Consider the following 27,049-nt stretch of genomic DNA (forward strand, 5'->3'; position numbering starts at 1 on the left):
ACCAACTCAATGGACATAGCTTTGATCAAACTTTGGGAGATGGTGAAGGACAGGGAAGCCTGGCGTGCTGCAGTCCATGGGGTTGCAAAGAGTCAGAAATGAGTGAGCAACTGAACAACAACACACAATTTCCTTCTGTAACAGTATAAAACATGAAACATTTCAATTTCTGCTGCACTTAGTTTTTTACTTCCAGTGTCGTTTAAAAAGAATTCCATTCAAACAAGAATTTAAAATTTATTAACCAGTATTTAATCATTTATTCCATAGGTTTTTTTTTTTTTTTGTCAGATTCTTATTTCTCTTTTAGGTCATACAATATTTATATCACTTTTACTTAGGAACAAAGATCAGAATTTATTTGTGACTAGTTAGATATGTTTTTATAATTATGTGTAATTTTCATATGCCAACTTGTAAGTGTATTTTAAATGTTTATTGCTATAGTATATCTTATATGGATATAGTATAATCTCACTTTCTCCCTATTTTCAGACATTTTGCAATTATCCTTTATTATAAGTAGCATGGCAAAAAAATTCAGTGTTCTGGGTTGCAAGAAATGGTGGCAAATTTTGGGTAAAAAATGGAGAAAATGAATTTTTTGGGAGACTTGGGTAGCTCAAAGGCACAGTGGAAAGTTTGAAGGACCAAGTTTGTAAACCAGGCAGAAATCAAGGTAGCTAGAAAAATGGCCCTGGAGACTCCTCAGAAGCAGGCTGGTTCAGGATTGCACTGCAGTCACCAGACGCCAGACACCCAGGCTAACGGTCACTGCTGCCGCCTTCACTGCTCCCAACACTGGATCCTCACTGCTGCTGCTGTCACCATTAATCTCTTCCCCACCTTCCTGGCATCTTTGAATCTCTCTTTCCCTCAAGAGTCTAAGTCCAGGCAGGGTGTTTACTTCCAGTTGACTGAATCTAGTTCATTTGCTGGCCTTCTTGATGCCAGTGGGTAGGGAGGAGCAGTGCCTGTTCCCTAGAGAGGCTTACGCAATATTAGTGTCACTGAAGCAGGAAGGGAGATAGGATGCTGGGGCCAGGGAGAGACAAATGTTAAGTCTTTCTGCATAAGTTTTTGCATGTACTTTTTCTGGTTACCACTTAGAGATTGATCCCTGGTATTAGAGTCATGAAACCAAAGGACATGAAATTCTTAGGCTTCCTTGCCCTCCATCTGCCCCTTTATTCTTAGTGTTCTTCTGTCTTCATGCTTCATGCTTCTCTTTGTGACCTCACCCATTCCCATGCTCTGAGGGTTTGAACCACTATAGAATTATGGGTGAGTCCAAAATACTTATTTTCCAAGTCTCTATCTTGAACTTCCGATAAGCATATTTAAACTACCTGACATAATCTGTGGATATCCTAGGGATATCTGTGAATATTGAAAGGCCCCAAACAGAATTCATTATCATCATTTGCCTCCTCAAACCTACTGTGTGTCTGTTATTCCTTATTTTGATCCATATGACCACTATCCCCCTAGTTGATAAAAATCAGAAATTTGGTTTTTATGCTTGATTTGTACTCCTCCCTCATTCTTCCATCAAATTATCTCCAGATTCTGTACATTCTGCTTCCTTGGTATCTCTGGAATTGGTTCTGTGTTCTGCATTCCTAGGAAACATTCCAAGTTCAGACACTCATCACTTTTCTTTTAGATTATGGCTTTTGCTTCTTAACTGGATTTTCTGTCTCCCATCTCACCCTCACTAGCTCCAGTTTTAAAGTGCACAGCTGATTATGTTGTTTCTCTCAGATGTTACTAAGATTGATTATTTCCTTTAGGAAGCCTTCTCCAAACACTTTTTCTCCTTGCTCTTTCCTATTCAGAGAGGCTAGTTGACCCTCCCTGGTCCCTGTGGAGTCCTGGGTTTACCAATACTTTTCACACCTTGTTAAAATCTTTGCTGTCAAGGGACTGAGAACTCCTAAAGGCAGGAATGTGTGAGATTCATATTGAATCACTAGTGCCCAGTATAAGGCCTCCCCACAATAGGGGATTTTAAAAAAATTTTTATTTATTTTTTAATTGAAGGATAATTACTTTACAGAATTTTGTTATTTGCTGCCAAACATCAACATGAATCAGCCACAGGTATACCCATGACTAGTAGGGGATTTTTGAATGCAATATTATGAGTGGCTTTTAACCTGTGAAGAAACTAAAATTGAGATCGACACATATACACTGTTGATATTATGTATAAAATAGATAACTAATGAGTACATACCATATAGCACAAGGAACTCTACTTAATGCTCTGTTGTGAACTGAATGGGAAGGAAATCCAAAGGAGGGTCTATATGCATAACATGTACATATATTCATTTTGCTGTATAGTAGAAACCAATACAACATCATAAAGCAACTATATTCTGATAAAAATTAATTTACAAAACTAAAAATAAAAAAGAGAAACTAATGTTGGTTGAATGGCCAGTTGTGATCTTGAAACCCAAACAACCGAGTTTATAGATTCAATTACTTTTCAGGGACAAATTTTGAAAATAACATGTCCACTATAGTGTAAACATGATTTCCTCCTATTCAACAAGCCACTTTTCCAGAGTGGAGAAATATGGATGTTATGAGACTCAGACTGTGAGTCTGAGAGATTTTATTCCATAGTGGGGAAAACCCTGCAAAATATAAGAATATACTTTATGCAGAGTTGGCAGATAATGAAACTTTAAACTGTTTAATTCTTTTCTTGTACTATCCCAAGTTAATTCTGTTTTTTTAATTTTAAATTTTTATTTTTTTTTGTGAGGAGCATTGATGTGACAGTTTGAAAGGTGTATTTTGGGGAAAATGTAGTGTGAGAATGACCTGATGACCCTTGTTTCCTTTTAGGGAGATCAGTGTGGCTGGCTAGTCCCGGGAGAAGGATACACTCTTGCAGTCACCCAGCATCAGCAGCTTGCTGAAATTGATACAAAACTCCAAGAACTGTCTGCCACCTACCCAACAATTTTCAGCTCTTCTCCAGGACCAGAACATCAGATTGATGAGGTATATTTGATACAAGAGCCTATAGATTTCAGGTTTATATGTACCTATGCTAGTTCACATCATTTGACAATCTTCTTGTTAACTAAAGAGATTTCTTCCCAATTGCTTTTCCCATGACTGTAATTGTAGTGATAGTGATTTCCACAGCAGTGTGTATTTTCCCTGGCTGACTTTCTGTTCCTTATTCTTTCAGTTGATAATATGCTAGGATGGGGTTACTGAGAAAATATTTATTGTAATATCTTTATGACTTAAGCTAATTCTTGATCATGAACAGAGGAGAGGAGAGGGAAGAGAATCAACACAGCACTCATTCCTTTGAGAGCTTTATTTCTCTCTGTTCCTTGGTTCTAGGAGTTAGCAATGGTAGTCACCTGCCCCTTACTCTGCCACATTCTTCTAGCTCCTTTAATTTAACAAGCAGTGAAGCTCACCATATGGGTTTCCCTGGTGGCTCAGTGGTATAGAATCTGCGTGCAATACAGACTTGTAGGAGATGTGGGTCAGGAAGATCCCCTGGAGAAGGAAATGGCAATCCACTCCAGTATTCTTGCCTGGAAAATCTCATGGACAGAGGAGCCTGGTGGGCTACCGTCCATGGGGTCTCAAAGAGTCAGACACAATTGAGTGACTAAACAATGAAGCTCACCATGCTGATGACTTCTATCCTGTGAGGATTCTTCACTTGATAGTTCCCTCAGATATTCTTTTATGTAGCTAGTAGAAGGTGAAGAAAAACAGAAGAATGACAGCATCTTTGGAAAAGTAAATTCTTTTCCTGCCCTAGGTTTCAGTATTTTGTAGGATCTAGTTTGCAATTGGGTGGTAATTTTGCCTGAAGAGAAAATGGCTGGTCTTTTGATAGTCTACTAATCCTCTATCAATTTTGTAAACATATCACCAAATCATTTTCTGTACAATATTAGATGCATGTGAACCTACTTGTTTTTAAAAAGATTTAAATAATATCAGTAGTCTGTCAGTAATAATTCTGCTTTATAGTGAATCTTTTCTTCAAGCTGTCAGTTGAAGATTAGGGATCTGGATTTGGGTCAGTAGAACTACCTTAAGGGAAAGGAGCAGTGTTAATATGCTCCCAAGAAAGTTTGGTTGTGAGGGAACCTTTATGGAGCCATCACAGCTTCCTTGATTTACACTCCTAAGGACCAGGCACAGCTGCCTCTGAGCCCTTTACACAGCTCAGGGGTGGTAGTGGGAACCCATGATTTCTGGATTGGGGTCAGAGTTCTGAGGGAGAACTATAGAATCTCTGTCCTCACCCAAATATACCCTAGGATTTTGACACATGAGCAGTTTTGCTGCTAGTTTATTTATGTTTACTGGGTACCCTTTCCCAAAAGGAGGAAGCCAGGACAGGGGAATAAAATTGTTCAGGGATATTCTTTGTTCTTTCTTTGTTATAGCTGATTTTTGTTGTTGTTATTGTTGTTATATTTCAAAGGTCCCTGAGATCCCAAAGCTGGATAATGGTCCTAAATACAGAAAATGTCTTTTTCGCAATCATCAAATGTTATTCTTGAAAGAGAGACTTAGAATTTAGAGATTTGTTCAGCTGTTAGAACTTCTGATAAAGCGTGACGATGATCAGATGCTGTCATTGTCATTTAAATCACATTTCAAAGTTAGCATTTATGATTTAAATAAAATATTTAAAAAACAATAAAAGGGAAAACCAGTACATTACTTCATTGTTACATACTGATATTATATATTTTTATGTGAAACAAATTATATTTAGAGAAAAGAGAAAACTGCATTTTGGGACTCCCATTGGATGCAGAAACAGAAATGAAATCCTAGTTATTGAAAGGAGGTAATTAATGCTCCTTGTATGCAAAAAAAAAAAATATTTTGAGCTTATCTTCAATTTCCTGTTGGCATTTCCTCATTTCTAACTAAAACCAGTGTTGCACATTGAATTTTCAAGCTAGAAATGCTAGCATGGCAGATTACTTTACGGATATTATTTTTGGATTGGAATTCTTTTTGAATAATACACTGAAAAGTATCTCAGGATAAACCCTGCATATCTATTCAGTTGATGAATGGCCTCCAATCTTTTGCTGAACCACAAATATTCATAATGTATAGTTACGATGTTTTTAACGTTTCTACAAACCTTTAACTCATTGGTAATTTTTCTCCACGTTCCTTAAGAAAAAAATGTCTTTTAAGTGGAATGTAAGTTTCTATTTTCAACAATCAATTAAACAAGTATTAATCAAGTGCTCACTGCATGCAAGGAATTATAGAACATTTAAAGCTGAGTCAGGCACATAGAGAACTGTGGAGTGAGAAAGCCTTGCTTCAGGTTCTGGCTCTTCCACTTACTGGCTCTGAGGACTTGGGTGTTAATTAGAAGCACTTTAAACCTCAGTTTCTTCATCTGTAAAATAGTAATGATAATATTATTCCTGAGGGTTCTTTTAAAGTGGAGGCGAGTTACAAGTTAATATGTGTAAAGTACTTAGCACAGTGTCTGACCCCAAACTAAGCCAAAGATGTTATTATTAATATAATAAGGGACTTAAGGAACTTACTGCCTTGTGAGAGGCACAGAATATATATAGATAACTGTGGTACAAGACATCATAGGTAAGAACAATAGAAGGCTATGAGCAAAGTGCTTTGCTGGTTCAGAGGAGAGAGAGAAAGCACATCCATAAGGAATACCAAGAAAGTTCATCTCAAGTGAGGGATAGGAGGAGGAAGAGAAACCAGTGAGTGAGGTAGAGGAGGTCAGAGTTCCTGGAGAAGGCCACCATCACATAGCATGAGGTTGAAAACTGGTGAAAATGGGTGAATGCATATAAAAAGTCCAGATTTCTAGTTTCTTTTGAAAAATTAGAAAATCTGGCAACATTAGGCTTGAAGTCTTGATTGACAAAGTGTAGGACTGAGCTGAGTAGCAACTGCTGCTTTCCATGAAGCACAAGTTTTCCAGTTTGCTGCACCATCCATCACGCCATATTGTGTTGCCTACAAAACACGGGCCTCCTTCTTGCATTGAAGTAACTTGCCCAGCCCCTGCCCAGGCCATCAGAACATCTTTGAATGCCTGTTATTTCATGAGAGATGACGTGGTGGTGGAAGCTGAGTATCCAGATTAGTATGTGGCTTTACCTCTAACCTTAAAGCATCTCGTAGGATACTGGAGGATAGGACATATAAACATAGACCAATTTGTGCAGTGGGCCGACCATTCAGTGAAAATATCACAGTATGGGAACTTATCTTATGAGAAGTATAGAAAACATATGCTGGGGGAGCTCTGGGAAAGGAAAGTTTGAAGAAGGAGTGGTATGTTAATAAGGAGTGATATGTTAAAAATTCATTTGAAAGTTTTAAAATTTTGATCAGGAAAATAGTTTCCCAAACAAGTTGAAACACACAGGATTTCTGACTTTACCCGACTGTGGCAACAATAAGATGCTAAACTGGTAGGCACATAAGCCCAGGATGAATCAATAATTTGAGGGGCTCCAGAGAGGTGACTCTGAGATTAAGGAAGTATTGGTTGTTGTGAAAGGGGCAGATGAGGAATCTCTTCCTTACGAGTTTGCTGATTACAGTGTTCTCGTGTAGGTGCCCTTGCTGTTAGCTTCATGGAGATGTTTTAAAAGCAGCGTTTGGCTTTCCCATGTCTGATTTCTTTAGTGTAAAACAAAGCTCGTGGTCACTTTCAGAAGAAAGAATGGCTGCCGTTGCTGTAATGTGAGTAATATCACGCGGTTAGCTTTACATCTGCTTTTTATTTTCATTCATCATAGCAAAAGAGAACTAATTGAAGCAATTTTTTTCCTTAGGATCTGCGGTTTAACTGTGCATAGCTTTTTGTATCCATCCCGTCTAACCTCCAACAAATCAGTTATTTCTTTCCACGTACTGTAAATCCCGCCATAAAATTGAGTGATGTTCTATAATTTAGTTACTGTATTTCTTATTTGCAGCTGTGTTACATTCCAGCTTTCTCCAGAAATATCCAAGATATAGGTGTTATGTAAGCACTCAGTTTAAGTCCTTAGCAACTGGATTCAATAATAAATTCTATCCAGTTTGGCTCTTGTAAAGAAGTGTAATTTATTCATCTCTCATGCAATCAGTCTTACTAAATCTAGCATTCCAGTTCATCATTAGATTTTGTTTTCCTGGTTGGGAGAGAGTGTTCAGAAATGGCTCTCATTGACATATGAGGAATTTCTTTGTTCTTAAGTCAGCTAGTTTAATTGACTATAAAGGTTCTCCTCAACTGGATTTATTTTCTTGCTCTTAAACTGTTGATTCAGTTGTATATGGTTTTGATAAGACCAACAAATATTAACAAACATCTGATTAAGGAAAATTGTAGCTGTATTTACCTCTTCTATTGCCAAGAAAATTTTGACCAGCAATTAACTGTTTTTTGATCTCTTTCTGTTTCAATGTTAGCTAACCTTGAGGAAATATAAAACATGTTTTGATGTATAATCTTAAAAGATGTTTTGTTATTGAGTCCAGAAATTTGCAGAGTTTCAATAATGGCCATGCTGTTCACTTCATCTCAAATTACTTAATATGCCGATCAAGGTCAGGAACCGAGGAGTTGTTTTATGTATGTTAGTCACAAGCCCAGAAATCTTATTAACCATCTGTTCATTTAAAAAAAATATAGAAGTATGCCATGAGAGCATGGGTTTCTGGATTGAGGATTAAACAGGAAGTTAATTCAGACATCCTTGCCTGTGATGCTAACCTGGCAAACATGTACATGTGCAAGCTTAGTCATTCAGACTCTTTGTGACCCCCATGGACCGTAGCCTGCCAAGCTCCTCTTGGTCCCTCCTCCAGGGGATCCTCCCCACTCAGGGATTGAACCCGTGTCTCTTGTGTCTCCTGTATTGGCAGGCAGATTCTTTACCACTGCACCACCTGGCAAACATTCCCAATTAAATCTGTGGAATTCTTGCTACCTGTGTTTTACAGATTACTTTGAAGTTTATATTTATATTTCTTGGTTTTTCTATGCTAAGCCTCTTGTGTAGTCAGGATTTCTTTCATTTCATGGAAGTATTTCAGAATGATAAAAACAATCTGGCTAAAAGATTTTTTTCTTTAGTTTTAGTACTGCCAGGCAAAATATCCATCTGATGACAGGAAATAGCAGTAGCCTGTGGAAAAGCATACCATTAGCTTGAAAACACAGGGCAAGCTGGCTTTGTTTAGGCAGGTTTGTATTTTTCTGGCCCTTAACTCAATGCCTTATTTTCATATCAGATAACTTATGAAGGCGTGAGTAATTTCCTCTGTATTTGGCTTTTAGAAATGGGTTTACTTAGCTTCAAAGACCCCTGTTGGCTCAGTCAACATCACAGATATTTTTCTAAGAATGAACTTAGAATCCCTTGGCAATCAATTAGTCAAATCGGCAAATATCTTGACCTCATGATCTGTTCTATTCTCGTGGCTCATTAGATATTCTGTGCATATTATAGAGAGCTTTTATGGAACTGAATTTTACTTTAACTGAATAAAGGCATTTCTATATGACTCAAGAAATAGAGAAACAGTGTGCATGGTCAGAAAATCTGCTAAAAACTTTCACCCAGAGGAAATCAAGATCTTTCTGATGATCAGGAAAACAGACGGTACTGATTGGCACTTGGAAGTGACAACAGAACCTCTCCTGGCACCACAGAGCTTCTTGAATATACCACTATGCAATCTTTGCCAGAAAAAATGATTACCTTTTCTTGGCCTCTGCTTTCGTCACATGCTGTCCTTCAAATATTTGTACTATATGGTTATGCTATCAGAGACAAAGACTGAGGAAAGATATTATATATCCTTGGCTTTAACTGTGGTGAATTGCAGACTCAGCTTTCAGAACTGGAAGAAACTTTCTCAGAGGAAGTTGAGACCAAGAAAGAAAAAGTGACTTGCAGAACTCGGGCTAAAATCTAACCTTGAGACCAGTATCTTTTGGTACAGAGAGTCACATTGTTAAAGTAGAATGAAGATAGGCTTGGTAATATTTTGTTTTCTTAAAAATAAAAAATAACTTTTTATGCATATGAAATCAATATAGGGTTAATGTAGAAAATTCAGGAAATACAGAAGTGTCTAAGAAAAACAAGGTCAAATCAAGATTTTTACCTTACCTTACCATTTACCATCAAGCTAAATTTCCTTCCAGTCTATTTCTCTACAAGAGTGTGCACATACACACATACATACAGAGTTAGAGTTCTGGGCAAGGAACAGAAATTGACCCAGGTTGGATTTTGAAGATAATGAAATGAAGGAACTATTTATAGATTTAAAGAAAGGAGCCAATAAGGGATGCTGGGATACTTAGTGACTAGCATCAGGGGTTAGGGAAAAGAAAAGTTGTATTGGAACTTGGGGAGTCTAGAGTTGTGGTAGAAGAATCTGCCATCCAAAATTGTAATCATATTGGGCATGAGCAGAGGATTAACCGACTCCTCCCTCTTCAGCATGACAATTTGAGCTGTTTCCATGGCAATCTGATGAAAGTTGGAATGTCAACAATAGGAGGCAACTTTACTTAGGCTAAAAATGACCTCTGGATTGGAAGAATTGTAGAGACCTGAAGGGGGAGCCATACTTTGGGCTTCCCTAAATGCAGTGATTCTTGTGGCTGGGAATGTCCCTTGCTGAGACCCAGATAATGTACCTATGGAGTCATTTCAACAGTTGAGGCTTCTATTGGATATGAAACATTTAAGCCAGGGTAGCTTCCTTGCCCCTTGTACCTATATTGTTATGATGTGGACTGCAGCAAAAACTCCCATTGACCAGGGATACCTGACACGGTGTTTCCTGTCCTATAGCCTTCTGAGTTGGGGCTTCCCAGATAGCTCAGTGTAAAGGATCTGGCTGCCAATGCAGGAGATGCTGGAGACGTGGATTCAATTCCTGGGTTGGAAAGATTCCCTGAAGGAGCAAATGGCAACCTACTCCAGTATTCTTGCCTGGAGAATCTCATGGACAGAGGAGCCTGGTGGGCTGTAGTCCATAGGGTTCAAAAGAGTTGGACATGACTAAGCAACTGAGCATGCATGCACTCATCTTTCTGAATTGACTGGCTCCAAGTGTGGCCTTTGTTTGCTCTTGAACATGAATATTCAGTTGAATCTAAGAAAATTCTCTTAATGGGCATGCCAGGGATATATTGCTGCCCAAATCATAGTGGCAAAGCAGGGAGTGGAAGGGGAGAATACCCCAAACTCTTTTTCTTGCTGCCCTCCAACCTTCTAACACTCCTTCCCAACATTGACTAAACCTAACCATAAGGAAGAGGTCAGGGAGGAAAAGTGAGTGTCCCAGCTTGCATCAAATGTTCATTATAGTTTATCATAAATTCTGGTCTTAGTAGGCATTTGGCTAAGTGCATGAAGCTGCTCTGAATATTCATGTTCAAAGTTTGAGTCATCATTTTCATTTCTCTTAGATGAAGACACAGGAGTGGAATTGTTGAGTCATAGGATTAGATAAGCATTTAATTTTTTAAGAAATTGTCAAGCAGTTCTTAAAATGTTTGTGTCATTATATACTGATACCAACAATGTGTGAGAGTTCGTTTGCTCCATACCTCTCCAATGTTTAATTTTAACAAACTTTTTCATTTGTCCTGTTCTAGTGGCTATGTAGTGACATCATTGGGACTTTAATTTGCATTTCTCTGATGACTTAATGATGTTGAGGACTTTTTCATGTGCTTATTTGTCATTTATGTTATCTTTTTTATGAAGTATCTGTTCAAGTCATTTTAAAACTAGATTTTAAAAAATTATTGACTCTTGTTTTTATTGAATTGTGTGGAATTCCTTGTATATATTGGATGCAAATCCTGTGTCACATTTATGTGTTATATTTTTCTCTTAGCCTGTGGCTTGTCTAATTTCTTAGTGGTGGCTTTGGATAAGTAAAATTTAAAAATATTGATGAAGTCTGCTTTACAATTTTTTTTGTTTTTCTTTTTTAGCCTATCCAATGCTTTTTAGAAAATCACAGTTGTAGATTTTTAAAAAATAATGTCCTTTAAAAGATATTTTTTCTATTTAAAAATGAAATCCAGTTTGGGTGTTTTTCAGGTCATTATATTCTATAGACTGAATATGTACACACCAAATCCATATGTTGAAATCTAATCCCCAGTGTGATTGTATTTGGAGAGGAGGCCTTTGGGAGTAATTTGGTCATGGGGTGGAGCCCCCATGAATAGGGTTAGTGCCCTTGTAAAAGAGACCCAAAGAGCTTCTGTGTCCCTTTTATTATGTGAGGACATAACCAGAAGATGGCCATTTAGGAAGTAGGAAGCAGGCCTTCTCTAGATATGAGACCTGTCAGCCCCTTGATCTTAGACTTCCATACCTCCAGAACTGTCAGAAATACATGTCTGTTGTTTGTAAGCCACCCTATCTGTGGTATTCTGTAATAGCAGCTCAAACAGATGGAGACATTGTGTATCTTAACTTCAAAGTGGGCCATAAAATGCTGGATGTGTAGAGCTGCAGGGAGACCTTGGTAACAGCTATTACAAACTCCTCCTTAACATTATGTTTCCTTCTTAAAGATCTTGTCACTTGTAATTTACTCAGTGGATGCTTCTAGAGCTTCCAGAAGCCAGTCCCCTTTGGGGGAAATAAGATGTAAGAGTCACTTCTTGAAATTGAGATACTCTTTTAATAGTCTCTTCATTAGAGCTTTATGCTATATGAATTTCATTAAAACATTGGAGTGATCAGAGTTCTGAGAACCAAAGTAACAGTCTATTGGCAGTGCTGATCCAGCTTCAGGTTTGTGTTGGGTACAGGGACACGGGGTGGGACCAGTCACGATCCCTGTCTGGGCTGGGACAGTGTGGTAAGTGCAGTGAGGGAACATGTGGCATGACTGGGAAAGAAACTGCCCTTACTGGGTGTGTCAGGAGATATTTTTTAGGGAAATATGTTTGTTCTGAGATCAGAAAAGTAGGAGTCTCTATGAGGAGTCTCTATGAGGAGTTGGAAGGAAGAGGCATGGAGAGTGGAGAACTAGCAGTGGACAAGACCCCTGAAGTTTTGAGTCTGAGACCCAAGCAACAAGAGATGAGCCTAAGAGCCATGAAGGAGTGAGGACTTTGTCCTTTAAGTCAGTAGTTCTCAAATTTTTGAGCAGTTGTTTCTTCAGGTGTCCCTAGTCCTTATCTGTTGAGTCAGAGTCTCCAGGGTGGAGCCTGAGCCTTTGAATTTTCACGGGCTCTGGAGGTGACACTGAAGCACACTGGAGTCTGAAAACTACTAGTTCAAGTGATGATGAAAAGGCAGTAAGAAAAAGAGAAAGGCTTTGATGAAAAAGGTATTAAAAAAGGTATTAAAAGTGAAATGGTGACCAACTCTATTTAAGGAATGAGAATGTGGGCAGATTCTGCCTAAGGCAACTTAAAAAATGTCATTTTTGCCTGTTACCTCATGACAATACAGAGTAGGAAAATTGTGGAGGAAATGTAGGAAGTTTAGTTATAGATACAAGACCAGATTTCTGTCAAGAAATATCCATTTTAATTATCTAGAAATAATACTAACTTTGGGAGAATATGGTTCTGTCAATTCAAATACTGCTGATAGTACTGAAGCGTAATGAGATACTTCCTAATGAGATACATAATGTTTATTCTTTTCAAAGGACATATTCAGCCTGTATTTGTTAGTTATTAAGATTTTATGCATGCATGTGATATACTGTTATGACTTTGGGGCTAGATCTTAAAGTTATTATCATTTTGCAGATGATGAAATTAAGGCTCAGAGAGGTTCTTTGATTCCCCTAAGGCCATCTCAGTCAGGAACCAGGAAAAGCCAGAGTTCAAAACTAGTGACTTTGAGAAGTCCAATTCTCTTTTCATTGTTGCACAACTGCCTCTTGTTTTATGTACAATTGGACCTTCTCCCCGCCAAGTAGGAAGACATTAGATAATTATTTCCAAGTATTATTTTGAAGAGAAGGAATATTATATGAGAAGCAAAGCCAACCTTCAGGGCTCAGTTACTCTGGAAAAATGTGTGATGGTACAGTTGCAGCCTGTGAATGAATTTAATTTTTCTTTTTTGAATTAGGAACATGACCTTAATGGTGATGATAGAAAAACAGAAGTAACCCCAGGAGAAAAGGTTCTTCGAAACACCAAAGAACAACGGGATCAGCAGAATCGGTTGAGAGAGATAGATGAAAAGCTAAGAAAGATGAAGGAAAATGTGGTAAATCTTTATTTATTTATTTATTTATTTATTTTTTCCCATTTATTTTTATTAGTTGGAGGCTAATTACTTTACAATATTGTAGTGGTTTTTGTCATACATTGACATGAATCAGCCATGGATTTACATGTATTCCCCATCCCGATCCCCCCTCCCACCTCCCTCTCTACCCGATTCCTCTGTCTTCCCAGTGCACCAGGCCCGAGCACTTGTCTCATGCATCCCACCTGGGCTGGTGATCTGTTTGACCCTTGATAATTTACATGTTTTGATGCTGTTCTCTCAAAACATCCCACCCTCGCCTTCTCCCACAGAGTCCAAAACTCTGTTCTGTACATCTGTTTCTCTTTTTCTGTTTTGCATATAGGGTTATCGTTACCATCTTTCTAAATTCCATATATATGCGTTAGTATACTGTATTGATCTTTATCTTTCTGGCTTACTTCACTCTGTATAATGGGCTCCAGTTTCATCCATCTCATTAGAACTGATTCAAATGAATTCTTTTTAGTGGCTGAGTAATATTCCATGGTGTATATGTACCACAGCTTCCTTATCCATTTGTTTGCTGATGGGCATGTAGGTTGCTTCCATGGTCCTGGCTATTATAAACAGTGCTGTGATGAACATTGGGGTGCACATGTCTCTTTCAGATCGGGTTTCCTCAGTGTGTATGCCCAGAAGTGGGATTGCTGGGTCATATGGCAGTTCTATTTCCAGTTTTTTAAGAAATCTCCACACTGTTCTCCATAGCGGCTGTACTAGTTTGCATTCCCACCAACAGTGTAAGAGGGTTCCCTTTTCTCCACACCCTCTCTAGCATTTATTGCTTGTAGACTTTTGGATAGCAGCCATCCTGACTGGTGTGTAATGGTACCTCATTGTGGTTTTGATTTGCATTTCTCTGATAATGAGTGATGTTGAACATCTTTTCATGTGTTTGCTAGCCATCTGTATGTCTTCTTTGGAGAAATGTCTGTTTAGTTCTTTGGCCCATTTTTTGATTGGGTCATTTATTTTTCTGGAATTGAGCTGCAGGAGTTGCTTGTATATTTTTGAGATTAATCCTTTGTCTGTTGCTTCATTTGCTATTATTTTCTCCCAATCTGAGGGCTGTCTTTTCACCTTGCTTATAGTTTCCTTTGTTGTGCAAAAGCTTTTAAATTTCATTAGGTCCCATTTGTTTATTTTTGCTTTTATTTCCAATATTCTGGGAGGTGGGTCATAGAGTATCCTGCTGTGATTTATGTCGGAGAGTGTTTTGCCTATGTTCTCCTCTAGGAGTTTTATAGTTTCTGGTCTTACATTTAGATCTTTAATTCATTTTGAGTTTATTTTTGTGTATGATGTTAGAAAGTGTTCTAGTTTCATTCTTTTACAAGTGGTTGACCAGTTTTCCTAGCACCACTTGTTAAAGAGGTTGTCTTTTTTCCATTGTATATCCTTGCCTCCTTTGTCGAAGATAAGGTGTCCATAGGTTCATGGATTTATCTCTGGGCTTTCTATTCTGTTCCACTGATCTATATATCTGTCTTTGTGCCAGTACCATACTGTCTTGATGACTGTGGCTTTGTAGTAGAGTCTGAAGTCAGGCAGGTTGATTCCTCCAGTTCCATTCTTCTTTCTCAAGATTGCTTTGGCTATTCAAGGTTTTTTGTATTTCCATACAAATTGTGAAATTCTTTGGTCTAGTTCTGTGAAAAATACCGTTGGTAGCTTGATAGGGATTGCATTGAATCTATAGATTGCTTTGGGTAGTATAGTCATTTTGACAATATTGATTCTTCCAATCCATGAACACGGTATGTTTCTCCATCTGTTGGTGTCCTCTTTGATTTCTTTCATCAGTGTTTTATAGTTTTCTGTGTATAGGTCTTTTGTTTCTTTAGGTAGATATACTCCTAAGTATTTTATTCTTTTCATTGCAATGGTGAATGGTATTGTTTCCTTAATTTCTCTTTCTGTTTTCTCATTGTTAGTGTATAGGAATGCAAGGGATTTCTGTGTGTTAATTTTATATCCTGCAACTTTACTATATTCGTTGATTAGCTCTAGTAATTTTCTGGTGGAGTCTTTAGGGTTTTCTATGTAGAGGATCATGTCATCTGCAAACAACGAGAGTTTTACTTCTTCTTTTCCAATCTGGATTCCTTTTACTTCTTTTTCTGCTCTGACTGCTCTGGCCAAAACTTCCAAAACTATGCTGAATAGTCATGGTGAGAGTCGGCACCCTTGTCTCATTCCTGACTTTAGGGGAAATGCTTTCAATTTTTCACCATTGAGGGTGATGCTTGCTGTGGGTTTGTCATATATAGCTTTTATTATGTTGAGGTATGTTCCTTCTATTCCTGCTTTCTGGAGAGCTTTAATCATAAATGGATGTTGAATTTTGTCAAAGGCTTTCTCTGCATCTATTGAGATAATCATATGGTTTTTGTCTTTCAATTTGCTAATATGGTGTATTACATTGATTGATTTGTGGATATTGAAGAATCCTTGCATCCCTGGGATAAAGCCCACTTGGTCATGGTGTATGATTTTTTTAATATGTTGTTGAATTCTGTTTGCTAGAATTTTGTTAAGGATTTTTGCATCTATGTTCATCAGTGATATTGGCCTGTAGTTTTCTTTTTTTGTGGCATCTTTGTCAGGTTTTGGAATTAGGGTGATGGTGACCTCATAGAATGAGTTTGGAAGTTTACCTTCTTCTGCAATTTTCTGGAAGAGTTTGAGTAAGATAGGTGTTAGCTCTTCTCTAAGTTTTTGGTAGCATTCAGCTGTGAAGCCATCTGGTCCTGGGCTTTTGTTTGCTGGAAGATTTCTGATTACAGTTTTGATTTCCTTGCTTGTGATGGCTCTGTTAAGATCTTCTATTTCATACATTGATATGAATCAGCCATGGATTTACATGTATTCCCAATCCCGATCCCCCCTCCCAATGTATGACAAAACCCACTGGGAAAAAATAATAATAATAAAAAAAAAAATAAAAAAAAAAAAACAGAAAAAAAAAAAAAAAAAAAAAGATCTTCTATTTCTTCCTGGTTCAGTTTTGGAAAGTTATACTTTTCTAATAATTTGTCCATTTCTTCCAAGTTGTCCATTTTATTGGCATAGAGCTGCTGGTAGTAGTCTCTTATGATCCTTTGTATTTCAGTGTTGTCTGTTGTGATCTCTCCATTTTCATTTCTAATTTTGTTGATTTGGTTCTTCTCCCTTTGTTTCTTAATGAGTCTTGCTAATGCCTTGTCAATTTTATTTTTTCAAAAAACCAGCTTTTAGCTTTGTTGATTTTTGCTATGGTCTCTTTAGTTTCTTTTGCATTTATTTCTGCCCTAATTTTTAAGATTTCTTTCCTTCTACTAACCCTGGGGTTTTTCATTTCTTCCTTCTCTAGTTGCTTTAGGTGTAGAGTTAGGTTATTTATTTGGCTTTTTTCTTGTTTCTTGAGGTAAGCCTGTAATGCTATGAACCTTCCCCTTAGCACTGCTTTTACAGTGTCCCATAGGTTTTGGGTTGTTGTGTTTTAATTTTCATTCATTTCTATGCATATTTTGATTTCTTTTTTGATTTCTTCTATGATTTGTTGGTTATTCAGAAGCGTGTTATTTAGCCTCCATATGTTTGAATTTTTAATAATTTTTTCCTCTAATTGAGATCTAATCTTATTGCACTGTGGTCAGAAAAGATGACTGGAATGATTTTAATTTTTTTGAATTTACCAAGGTTACATTTATGGCCTAGGATGTGATCTATTCTGGAGAAGGTTCCGTGTGCAGTTGAGAAAAAGGTTAAGTTGATTGTTTTGGGGTGAAATGTCCTATAGATATCAGTTAGGTCTAGCTGTTCCATTGTGTCATTTTAAGTTTGTGTTTCCTTGTTAATTTTCTGTTTAGTTGATCTATCCATAGTTGTGAGTGGGGTATTAAAGTCTCCCACTATTATTGTGTTACTATTAATTTCCTCTTTCATACTTGTTAGCGATTGCCTTACATATTGCGGTGCTCTTATGTTGGGTGCGTATATATTTATAATTGTTATATCTTCTTGGATTGATCCTTTGATCATTATGTAGTGTCCTTCTTTGTCTCTTTTCACAGCCTTTATTTGAAAGTCTATTTTATCTGATATGAGTATTGCGACTCCTGCTTTCTTTTGTTCTCCGTTTGCCTGAAATATTTTTTTCCAGTCCTTCACTTTTAGTCTGTATGTGTCCCTTGTTTTGAGGTGGGTCTCTTGTAGACAGCATATATAGGGGTCTTGTTTTTGTATCCATTCAGCCAATCTTTGTCTTTTGGTTGGGGCATTCAACCCATTTACATTTAAGGTAATTATTGATAGGTATGGTCCCGTTGCCATTTACTTTTTGTTTTGGGTTCGTGTTTATACAACCTTTCTGCATTTCCTGTCTAGAGAAGATCCTTTAGCATTTGTTGAAGAGCTGGCTTGGTGGTGCTGAATTCTCTCAGCTTTTGCTTGTCTGTAAAGCTTTTGAATTCTCCTTCATATCTGAATGAGATCCTTGCTGGGTACAGTAATCTAAGTTGTAGGTTATTCTCTTTCATTACTTTCAGTATGTCCTGCCATTCCCTTCTGGCCTGGAGGGTTTCTATTGATAGATCAGCTGTTATCCTTATGGGAATCCCTTTTTGTGTTACTTGTTGTTTCTCCCTTGCTGCTTTTAATATTTGTTCTTTGTGTTTGATCTTTGTTAATTTGATTAATATGTGTCTTGGGGTCTTTCGCCTTGGGTTTATCCTGTTTGGGACTCTCTGGGTTTCTTGGACTTGGGTGGCTATTTCCTTCCCCATTTTAGGGAAGTTTTCAGCTATTATCTCCTCGAGTATTTTCTCATGGCCTTTCTTTTTGTCTTCTTCTTCTGGGATTCCTATGATTCGAATGTTGGGGCGTTTCACATTGTCCCAGAGGTCCCTGAGGTTGTCCTCATTTGTTTTGATCCTTTTTTCTTTTTTCCTCTCTCCTTCATTTATTTCCACCATTTTATCTTCTACCTCACTTGTTCTATCTTCTGCTTCCGTTAGTCTACTCTTGGTTCCCTCCAGCATGTTTTTGATCTCATTTATTGCATTATTTATTTTTAATTGACTCTTTTTTATTTCTTCTAGGTCTTTATTAAACATTTCTTGCATCTTTTCAATCTTTGTCTCCAGGCTATTTATCTGTAACTCCATTTTGTTTTCAAGATTTTGGATCAATTTTATTATCATTATTCTAAATTCTTTTTCAGGTAGATTCCCTATCTCCTCCTCTTTTGTTTGACTTGGTGGGCATTTTTCATGTTCCTTTACCTGTTGGGTATTTCTCTGCCTTTTCATCTTGTTTAGATTGCTGTGTCTGGAGTGAGCTTTATGTATTCTGGTGGTCTGTGGTTCCTTTTTATTGTGGAGGTTTCACCCAGTAGGTTTGGTTGGACGATTGGCTTGTCAAGGTTTCCTGGTTAGGGAAGCTTGCGTTGGTGTTCTGGTGTGTGGAACTGGATTTCTTCTCTCTGGAGTGCAATGGAGTGTCCAGTAATGAGTTTTGAGATGGGTCTATGTGTTAGGTGTGACTTTGGGCAGCCTTGTATATTGATGCTCTGGGCTATGTTCCTGCGTTGCAGGAGAATTTGCATGGTGTGTCTTGGTCTGGAACTTATTGGCTCTTGGGTGGTGTTGGTTTCAGTGTCGGTATGGAGGCTTTTGGATGGTCTCTTATTACTTGATGTTCCGTGTAGTTAGGAGTTTTCTGGTGTTCTCAGGTTTTGGGCTTAAGTCTCCTGCCTCTGGATTTCAGTTTTATTCTTCCAGTAGTCTCAAGACTTCTTCAACTATACAGCACTGATAATAAAACTTCTAGGTTAATGGTGAAAAGATTTTCCACCGGGAGGGACACCCAGAGAGGTTCACAGAGTTACATGAAGAAGAGGAGAGGGAGGAGGGAGATAGAGATAAGCAGGAGGAGAAAAAGGGGGGCTCAAGAGGAGAGAGACAGATCTACGCAGTTCTCTGTTCCCAGAGTGTTCTCCGTAGCCCAGACACCCACAGAGATTCACAGAATTGGATTGGGAAGAGAAGGGGAAGGGAGGAAACAGAGGTGTTCTGAGGTAGAAAACGGAGAGTCAAAAGTGGGAGAGAGTAATCAACACACTCCTGAGTAAAAATGGGTACTGAATATTGGATTCTTAAATGTCCAAAGTTGATATCAAATACTAAAAAACAAAGATTAAAAATCTAGAGTAGAGGTTAGATTCTTAAAAATACAATATTAAAAACGAAAACACAAAAAATTTTAGAAATATATATGAAGTTCAGTTTAAAAATATGGCTTCTGCTTTTTTTTTCAAGGTTATAGTGAAATGAAAATGAAAATTAAGGAGTAATAGAGGACTTTAAAAGAAAATATGAGAAAAAAAACAAGAAAAAAAATTTTTTTCCTAATTAAAAAAAATAATAAAAATATATGAAAATGAAAATGAAAGTTAAGAAGTAATGGGGGAGTAATAGGGAATTTTAAAAGAAAATAAAAGAGAAAAAATAAAGAAAAGAAAAAAATTTTTTTTTTTTTTAATTAAAAAAAAAAAGTAAAAATATATCTAGGAATTTCTCTGGAACTGTTGTGGTCAGTGTGGGTTTGGTTCAGTTTCAGATAGCTCCTCATTCCAGCTTACACTTGTCGATATATATAGGCCCCTTGCGGTGTAGTTGGTGTTACCTACAGGGATTTTAATCTGTTGTACCAGTCACTTCTGAAGCCGTTCCCTTTGTTTATTTGGCTTCTGTTTGCCGGTCTCTTCAGTGTCTAGTTTCTGCCCTGACACAAGCGGCTGGAGGTGGTCTCTTGTTCAGGTTCGCTTGTTCAGTCGTGCTGCGGGGAGGGAGGGGCGCTGTAGACAAATGTCACTGGCGTGTGTAGGGAGCACTCGCAGTGTTCCGGCCACACTGGGTTTGCCCCCGCTCACGGCGGGCGTGTGTGCTTCCCCCGTCTACACTGCTCAGGCTCCGGGCTGCTCTATGTGGAAGGGGCCCTGCGTTGCGTGCGGTTCCAGTTTTTGGGTATTCCACAAAAGTGCGGACTCGGTTGGGCCTGCCTTTTGTGCCTTCCCCGCCGGAGCAGCTCAGGCAGCCAGGAGCTTGACGGGCGCACTCTCCCCGGGTGCGGTGCGCCTTCTCCCCTCCGTGGTTCCAACCTCAGTTTCCACACGCGCCAGTCGGGTGCGTGCACCTTGTGTCTATTCTTGGGAGCTGGCCTCTAGCCACGACCCTTCTGGCAGATGTCGACCATCCAGAATCTCAGGGAGTCTTTGGTTAGAAACTGGAGGCCTGTTTGCAGTGTGGTAGGGGGTGCTGTCTCTGGTGCGGAGTTTGCCCCTTTTCCTCCCCCCTGCCTGCCTCCTGCGGGGGATGGGCCGGTCCGCCGCCGGCTAGCTCTTCTCTGGAATTACTCATTCCCTTTGTTCTGTGAATGGCCGGCAGTGTGTTTGGGCCGGTTAATTTTCTCTCTCTCCCTTGCTGTCCCACACATTAAGTTGCTATCTCACGTTAGCTCCCTCCAATTGCCCTCAGGGCATTCGGGCCCGGTCCTTACCCTAAGCAATGCTGCCACTCCTCTCCGTTCTGCCCCCACTTGCTGGTGGCAGATGTAGGCGTCTGGGTACTTTTCTGCTGGGAGTTGCTTTTAGGCATGTAATCTGTGGGTTTTATTTATTTTTCCTCCCAGTTAGGTTGCCCTCCGAGACTCGAAAACTTCCTCCAGACCCGCCAGTGAGAGGGTTTCCTGGTGTTTGGAAACTTCCTCTATTATGACTCCCTTCCCAGGATGGGTCTCTGTCCCTAGCTCTTTTGTCTCTCTTTTTATCTTTTATATTCTGTCCTACCTCCTTTCGAAGACGATGGGCTGCTTTTCTGGGCACCTGATGTCTTCTGCTAGCGGTCAAAAGTTGTTTTGTGAAGTTTGCTCAGCGTTCAAATGTTCTTTCGATGAATTTGTAGGGGAGAAAATGGTCTCCCCGTCCTATTCCTCTACCATCTTGGCTCCTCCCCTCTTTTTTTATTTAAAGTAACCATTTGATTGTATTAAAAAGTCCTTCACATCAGCTGGCCAAAGTATTGGAGTTTCAGCTTCAGCATCAGTCCTTCCAATGAATATTCGGGATTGATTTCCTTTAGGATGGACTGTTTGGATCTCTTTGCCGTCCAAGGGACTCTCAAGAGTCTTCTCCAACATGATAGTTCAAAACCATCAGTTCTTCGGCGTTCAACTTTCTTTATAGTCCAACTGTCACATCCATACATGACTACAGGAAAAACCATAGTTTTGACTAGATGAACCTTTATTGACAAAGTAATGTCTCTGCTTTTTAATATTCTGTCTAGGTTTGTCATAACTTTTCTTCCAAGGAGCAAGCGTCTTTTAATTTGATGGCTGCAGTCACCATCTCCAGTGATTTTGGAGCCCCCCCAAAATAAAGTCTGTCACTGTTTCCATTGTTTCCCCATCTATTTGCCATGAAGTGATGGGACCATATGCATGATCTTAGTTAATATTAATACTCACTAATATTGTTCCATCTTGAGCCTATTTCATGTTTTAATTACTTGCCATTTAAAGATGCATTTTTGCTGATGAGAGAAAACTCTTAAATCAACTTAATTTTAAGACTGTTATATAAATGCAGTGTAATATTGTGATTTTTCCAGCTACCCATTGGATGTTTCTGAATTTTGGCTGCATGTTTAATTTTGGTTTTTAACCTAAAATGAAGCATGGCAAGGCTGAACTTATGATTCTACCTACATCCTCTCCCAGGGCTGGTCAATCATAATTGTCAGCAGTATTTACTTTCTATTTCCTACTAAATCCTCCTATCTTGAGTGAACTTCAGGCCTCTTTAAGTGTTAACCAGTACTTCTATTTGTGGCTCTGTCTTACCACTGTTCCTTTTGAGATTTTGAAAATCTTTTCTTTTTTGTCTCTACTTGTATCATCCTTCTCTCAGCATCATTACCTCCTGTCTAACCTCTTATAATCTTGTCACTTTCTTCTCTCAGTATTCCATTTCAAAAGCTGTTCCATGAGAGTATCAGGTAAGTGACTTTGATTAGATTCTGATCTCCTCAGAGCTCTTAAAGATTGTCCACCAATCCTGACCAAGTTTCTTCACCCCTCACAGTCATGTCCAGCTGAACTGCTCTTCCTATTTGCCAGCCGTGGACAGCAGCACTGGCTCAGACTTAAAGGGTATCTAGATCTACCTAATAAGAGTCAGGCAACTGCATGTGCTTCTCTTTGTCATTCATTATTTGTTTACTTTTCATCGAAAGTTTAATGGAATTATGTTTCATGGAAAGTTTTGTTCTTGTTTTCTGAGGGATGTTTTTTCTCCTTGAGTCTGTTGGTGTGGGTAAGAAGTAAAAGAAGTAGGAATGTTTAGGAAGTACAAAGGTGTTGTTGGCTAGTAGTTGTGGTGGTGGTGATTGGCATTGCAAACTTTGAAGTGGTAAATAAAATGTTTGTGATTTGACTGGTTTTAAGAACAAAGGTGTTGTTGGCCAGTAGCTGTGGTGGTGGTGATTGGTATTGCAAACTTTGTTGTGGTAAATAAAATATTTGTAATTTGACTGGTTTTAAGAACAGTTGGCACTTCTCACCCCACACATGCCGATTCAAGGCAGGCAAAGCCTGTGATTATCCCTGATTCGGTTCTCCTGATCTCTGACCATTTGTCTTATGCCTTGGACATGTACCCATCCTTTTATCCCATGTCTCTTATCATTATTTAGTTTTTGATTCAAAACCTGGTTCCTTTAGAAAACCTTACATTTCATTCCAGTGTCATATGGTGGTTGGCTAGACTTAAAAGAAATATGATAAATATCAAGAGTTGCTTGATTATCTAAGTGGAAAAGAATAATATGTAAGTAGAGAAGGGCAACAAATTGAATAGAGAAAAGCAATTATTGTGTTCCTACTACATGCCAGGCACTGTTCCATATAGTTTACAATTTACTGACTTATCTTCATAACCACAGTGTGAGGTAAACACTACTATCCTCATTTTATGGATGAGGAGATGTTGGCATGGAGAGGTTGAGTACCTCCTCAAGGTTATATTGCTGGTAAAAAGAAGAGAGGGATTAAGTGGTTAGTTTCTAACAACCGCCTGTATGGCACTTATTTGGACTTCTTTTCTGATTAGCATTATTTTTTGTTAAGTAAAATGTGCAAATTTATTATATTTACTAGCATTCATGGGCAAAAAATTTAGAAGCTCTTATGTAAATGATAATTTCATGGTTTTCTGTTTTATGGTCAACACGTTCAGAAACTGATATCTGGCAGGTAAAGGCCCATGAGTATTGATCTGTATTGGCTTTATGTTTTAATTGCTTAGTGTCTCATAATGTCCTATGAAATAGACTGTGTACTTTGTGTGTACTTCTGAGGAATGATCTTGTGTCTGTTTCAAACTCTGTGAAGTCTGTTGTACCTCATAGACTTCAAGGTACTTTGTGGTTTGGGAAGCTGGAAACTGGAGTCTTTGTTTGTGTTGTTAGTAGCCTGGTCTTTTGCTTTGAATAAGTCACTTAGTCTCTTAGAGACTTAGTTTTATTACTTTAAAATCAAGGGAGTGGGGCTAGCTGGCCTTTGTCCTTTTGCCTGTCATTCTTGGTATATTTATTTTTAATGTGAAATGGTGTTACTTATAGTATCTAAAGCTCTGTTTGTGTGCTTCCTAACTAGTTGGTATTAATGGGTTTAAATCTTCTATTGAAAATTCTTTTGGCAATTAAGTAACTCTTTTTAGGAGAATATGCCGTTGTCATTTATGTATATACTGTGCTGGGCTGTGCTTAGTCGCTCAGTCATGTCTGACTCTTTATGGCCTCGTGGATTGTAGCCTGCCAGGCTCCTCTGTCCATTGGGATTCTCCAGGTAAGAATACTGGAGTGGGTTGCCATGCCCTCCTTCAGGGGATCTTTCCAACCCAGGAATCAAACCCAGGTCTCCCACACTGCAGGCAGATTCTTTACCATCTGAGCCACCATATGTTAGCCTCTTACCTAAAGACAAGAGACTCTTGTTTTCTAAATGATAGTTTCTGTAAATGGTTAATTGTGCAGTTTTTCTTATTGTCTCTGTTGCAATGGAACGTTGTTGCAAAATCAGTGATTTATGTAAAAGAAGTTATCTGTGGCCTTGAACTGGTGATTAAAGGATCAAATCTACACCACTCTTAGGGATAGAAGGAGGAAAGACTGAGCTAAAGGGCAATGTTGGAGCCCTGTAGGGGCACTCCTGGAGCCACCTGGATCCCAGGACTGATTATCAGTGACGGCTGGAAAAGTGATTTAATCCAATGTGTCTGACAGTAGCCTGAGGCTGCAGATGCACATTGCCTTATTAGTCAAGATTGTTTGAGGCAGTAGGATTTAATTTAATCAAGAGTTGGTGGTGATATTGGTAGCAGTGGATCTAGCTCTCAGGAGCTAGGGGAAGAATATAACAATGAAATGAGGGTGAGGCTCACAAATGTAATATGAAATTCAGTGGGCATACAAGGGCCTGAGCGCCAGCTCTGTAAATAGAGGAAGAATAAGCCATGGCTGCTAGAAGATAAAACAGATCTTTAGGGTTTACTCAATATAGGTTAGCAGTATAATGTTGCTTCTGTGCTACGCGTCAAAGAAGGGGTAAGCAAAATGGATCACATTTGGATAGTAGAGTGACAAAGATAAGGAAGATATTAAAACCAGGTCATATGAAGGATTGTTGAAGAGGCTGGGTGTATTTATTTAGCCTGGTGAAGGAGAGACACGTGTGTGTGTGTGTGTGTGTGTGTGTGTGTGTGTGTGTGTGTGTGTATTCATATGTGTGTGTATGTATGCATGTGTGTGTGTGGTGGGAAGGAGGGGAGGAATGGTTTGGTAGAAAAGTCACACATGATAACTCCCTAAAGAGATTTGAAGGACTGACATTAGAAGTATTAGTTTTCTTCTTTGTAGTGTAGGAAAAGGAAAACATGGTGATTGGGAAGCCATAATGCCACAGATCCCTAGTAAACACTAGGGAAGATCAGTGGGAGTGGTCTGTCTGGGGCAAGGTTTTCAAATTAGGCTTGGGTAACACTTGCTGGGTTTAGTATTAAGTCCCACTCCTGGGCATTTGGGGCTTCCTGGTGGCTCAGACAGTAAAGAATTTGCCTGCAGTGAGGGAGACCTGGGTTTGACCCCCAGGTTGGTAAGATCCCCTGGAGGAGGGCATGGCAGCCCACTCCAGTATTCTTGCCTGGAGAATCCCTATGTACAGAGGAGCCTTGTGGGCTACACATCATGGAGTTGCAAAGAGTCAGACACGACTGAGCACAACACCTGGGTATTTGTTTGGAAAAGATGAAAGCTCTAATTTGAAAAGATACATGTACCCCACTTGGAAACAACCTAAATGACCATTGACAGGTGAATGGATAAAGGAGATGAGGTACACCAGAATATTACTCATGCACTAAGAAGAATGAAATACTGCCATTTTCAGCAGCATGGATGAACCTGAAGGTTATCATACTAAATGAGGTAAGTTAGAGAAAGAAAAATATCATATAATATCACTAACATGTGGAATGTTACACAGTGATACCAATGAACTTATTTACAAAACAGAAATAGACTCACAGACAAAGAAAATGAAATTATGGTTATCGAAGGAGAAAGGTGGGAAGGGAGGTATGAATTAAGAGTTTAGGATTAACAGATTAACATGCTACTATATATAAAATAAATAAACAACAAAGACATTGTATAGCACAGGAACTATGTTCCATATTGTGTGATATTATGTGATGGAAAAGAATCTGAAAAAGAGTGTATGTCTTATCTGAACCATTTTGCTGTATATCTGAAACTAACACAACATTGTAAATCAACTATACTTCAGTGAAATAAAAAGATGGCTGGATGTGGATGGTGTAGGTCAGTTTCTCCAGCACAAGTAAGCAGCTTGTGTATGGTGAGTATGCGAAGTTGCTGTGCTTTGGGTTCTTTTTCACATGTAGGGGAAGATTTGTGCTGAGCCATTCACCTCTCATCTGGTTGATTTCCATTGTCTTTGGCCATGATCTGTCAGGCAAACTACTTGTGTGGAGATAATTTGAGATGATGGAGTCAGGAGGAAATGGAACTATATTCATAGAATAGGCAACAAATGCCAGAAGTACCCTTTCCATCATTTTTCGTATGGTGCCCTTTGATACCTTTCATCCCTGACTTTCCCATCTAGCTCTGAGAGTCCCTTTCGCTTGTTTTCGTGTTCTGTAGGCTTCTCTGCCTACACTGCCTTCTAACCCCAACTTTGCTTTACATTACCTACCTGGGTTATAATTACATTACATAAGCTTCTATACATGGGACATTGTGGTTAAAAGTCAGACTACTTGGGTTTGAATCTTAACTCTGTACTTACTATCTGTGTGACCCTGGACAGGTCTCTTGACCTCTCAGCGCTTCAGTTCCTAGATGTGTGAGATAGGTATAGTTGTAATTAATACCTACCTCATAGGCTGATATGAAGATTAAATTAGTTAACACATGTGAAATACTTCAAACAGGGTCTGATACATTTCAAGTGCTACGTAAATGTTGTTATTATTCTTGTTATTATTAACATTATTAGTATGGCATTTACATAAGTTTGTTTCTATGATAAGGAAGGGGCAGATATAGTATAGAGGATGAAATTGAAGATGGAGAGATAAGCCTTGAAGAATCAAGATACCC

General features: G+C 38.6%; 1 protein-coding gene across 1 annotated transcript in view; it reads left to right on the forward strand.

The window, feature by feature from the left end:
- The window catches only part of FSIP1 (fibrous sheath interacting protein 1), a 207,907-nt gene that overhangs the window by 48,993 nt on the left and 131,865 nt on the right, over positions 1-27,049 (forward strand). The window contains exons 8-9 of the mRNA XM_061158245.1: positions 2,863-3,021; positions 13,140-13,280. Of these exons, the coding sequence (XP_061014228.1) occupies positions 2,863-3,021; positions 13,140-13,280 (300 nt within the window). The remainder of the gene's footprint in view (positions 1-2,862; positions 3,022-13,139; positions 13,281-27,049) is intronic.

This window comes from Dama dama, chromosome 12 (genome assembly GCF_033118175.1).
Source record: "Dama dama isolate Ldn47 chromosome 12, ASM3311817v1, whole genome shotgun sequence".
Taxonomy (NCBI): Eukaryota; Metazoa; Chordata; class Mammalia; order Artiodactyla; family Cervidae; genus Dama; species Dama dama.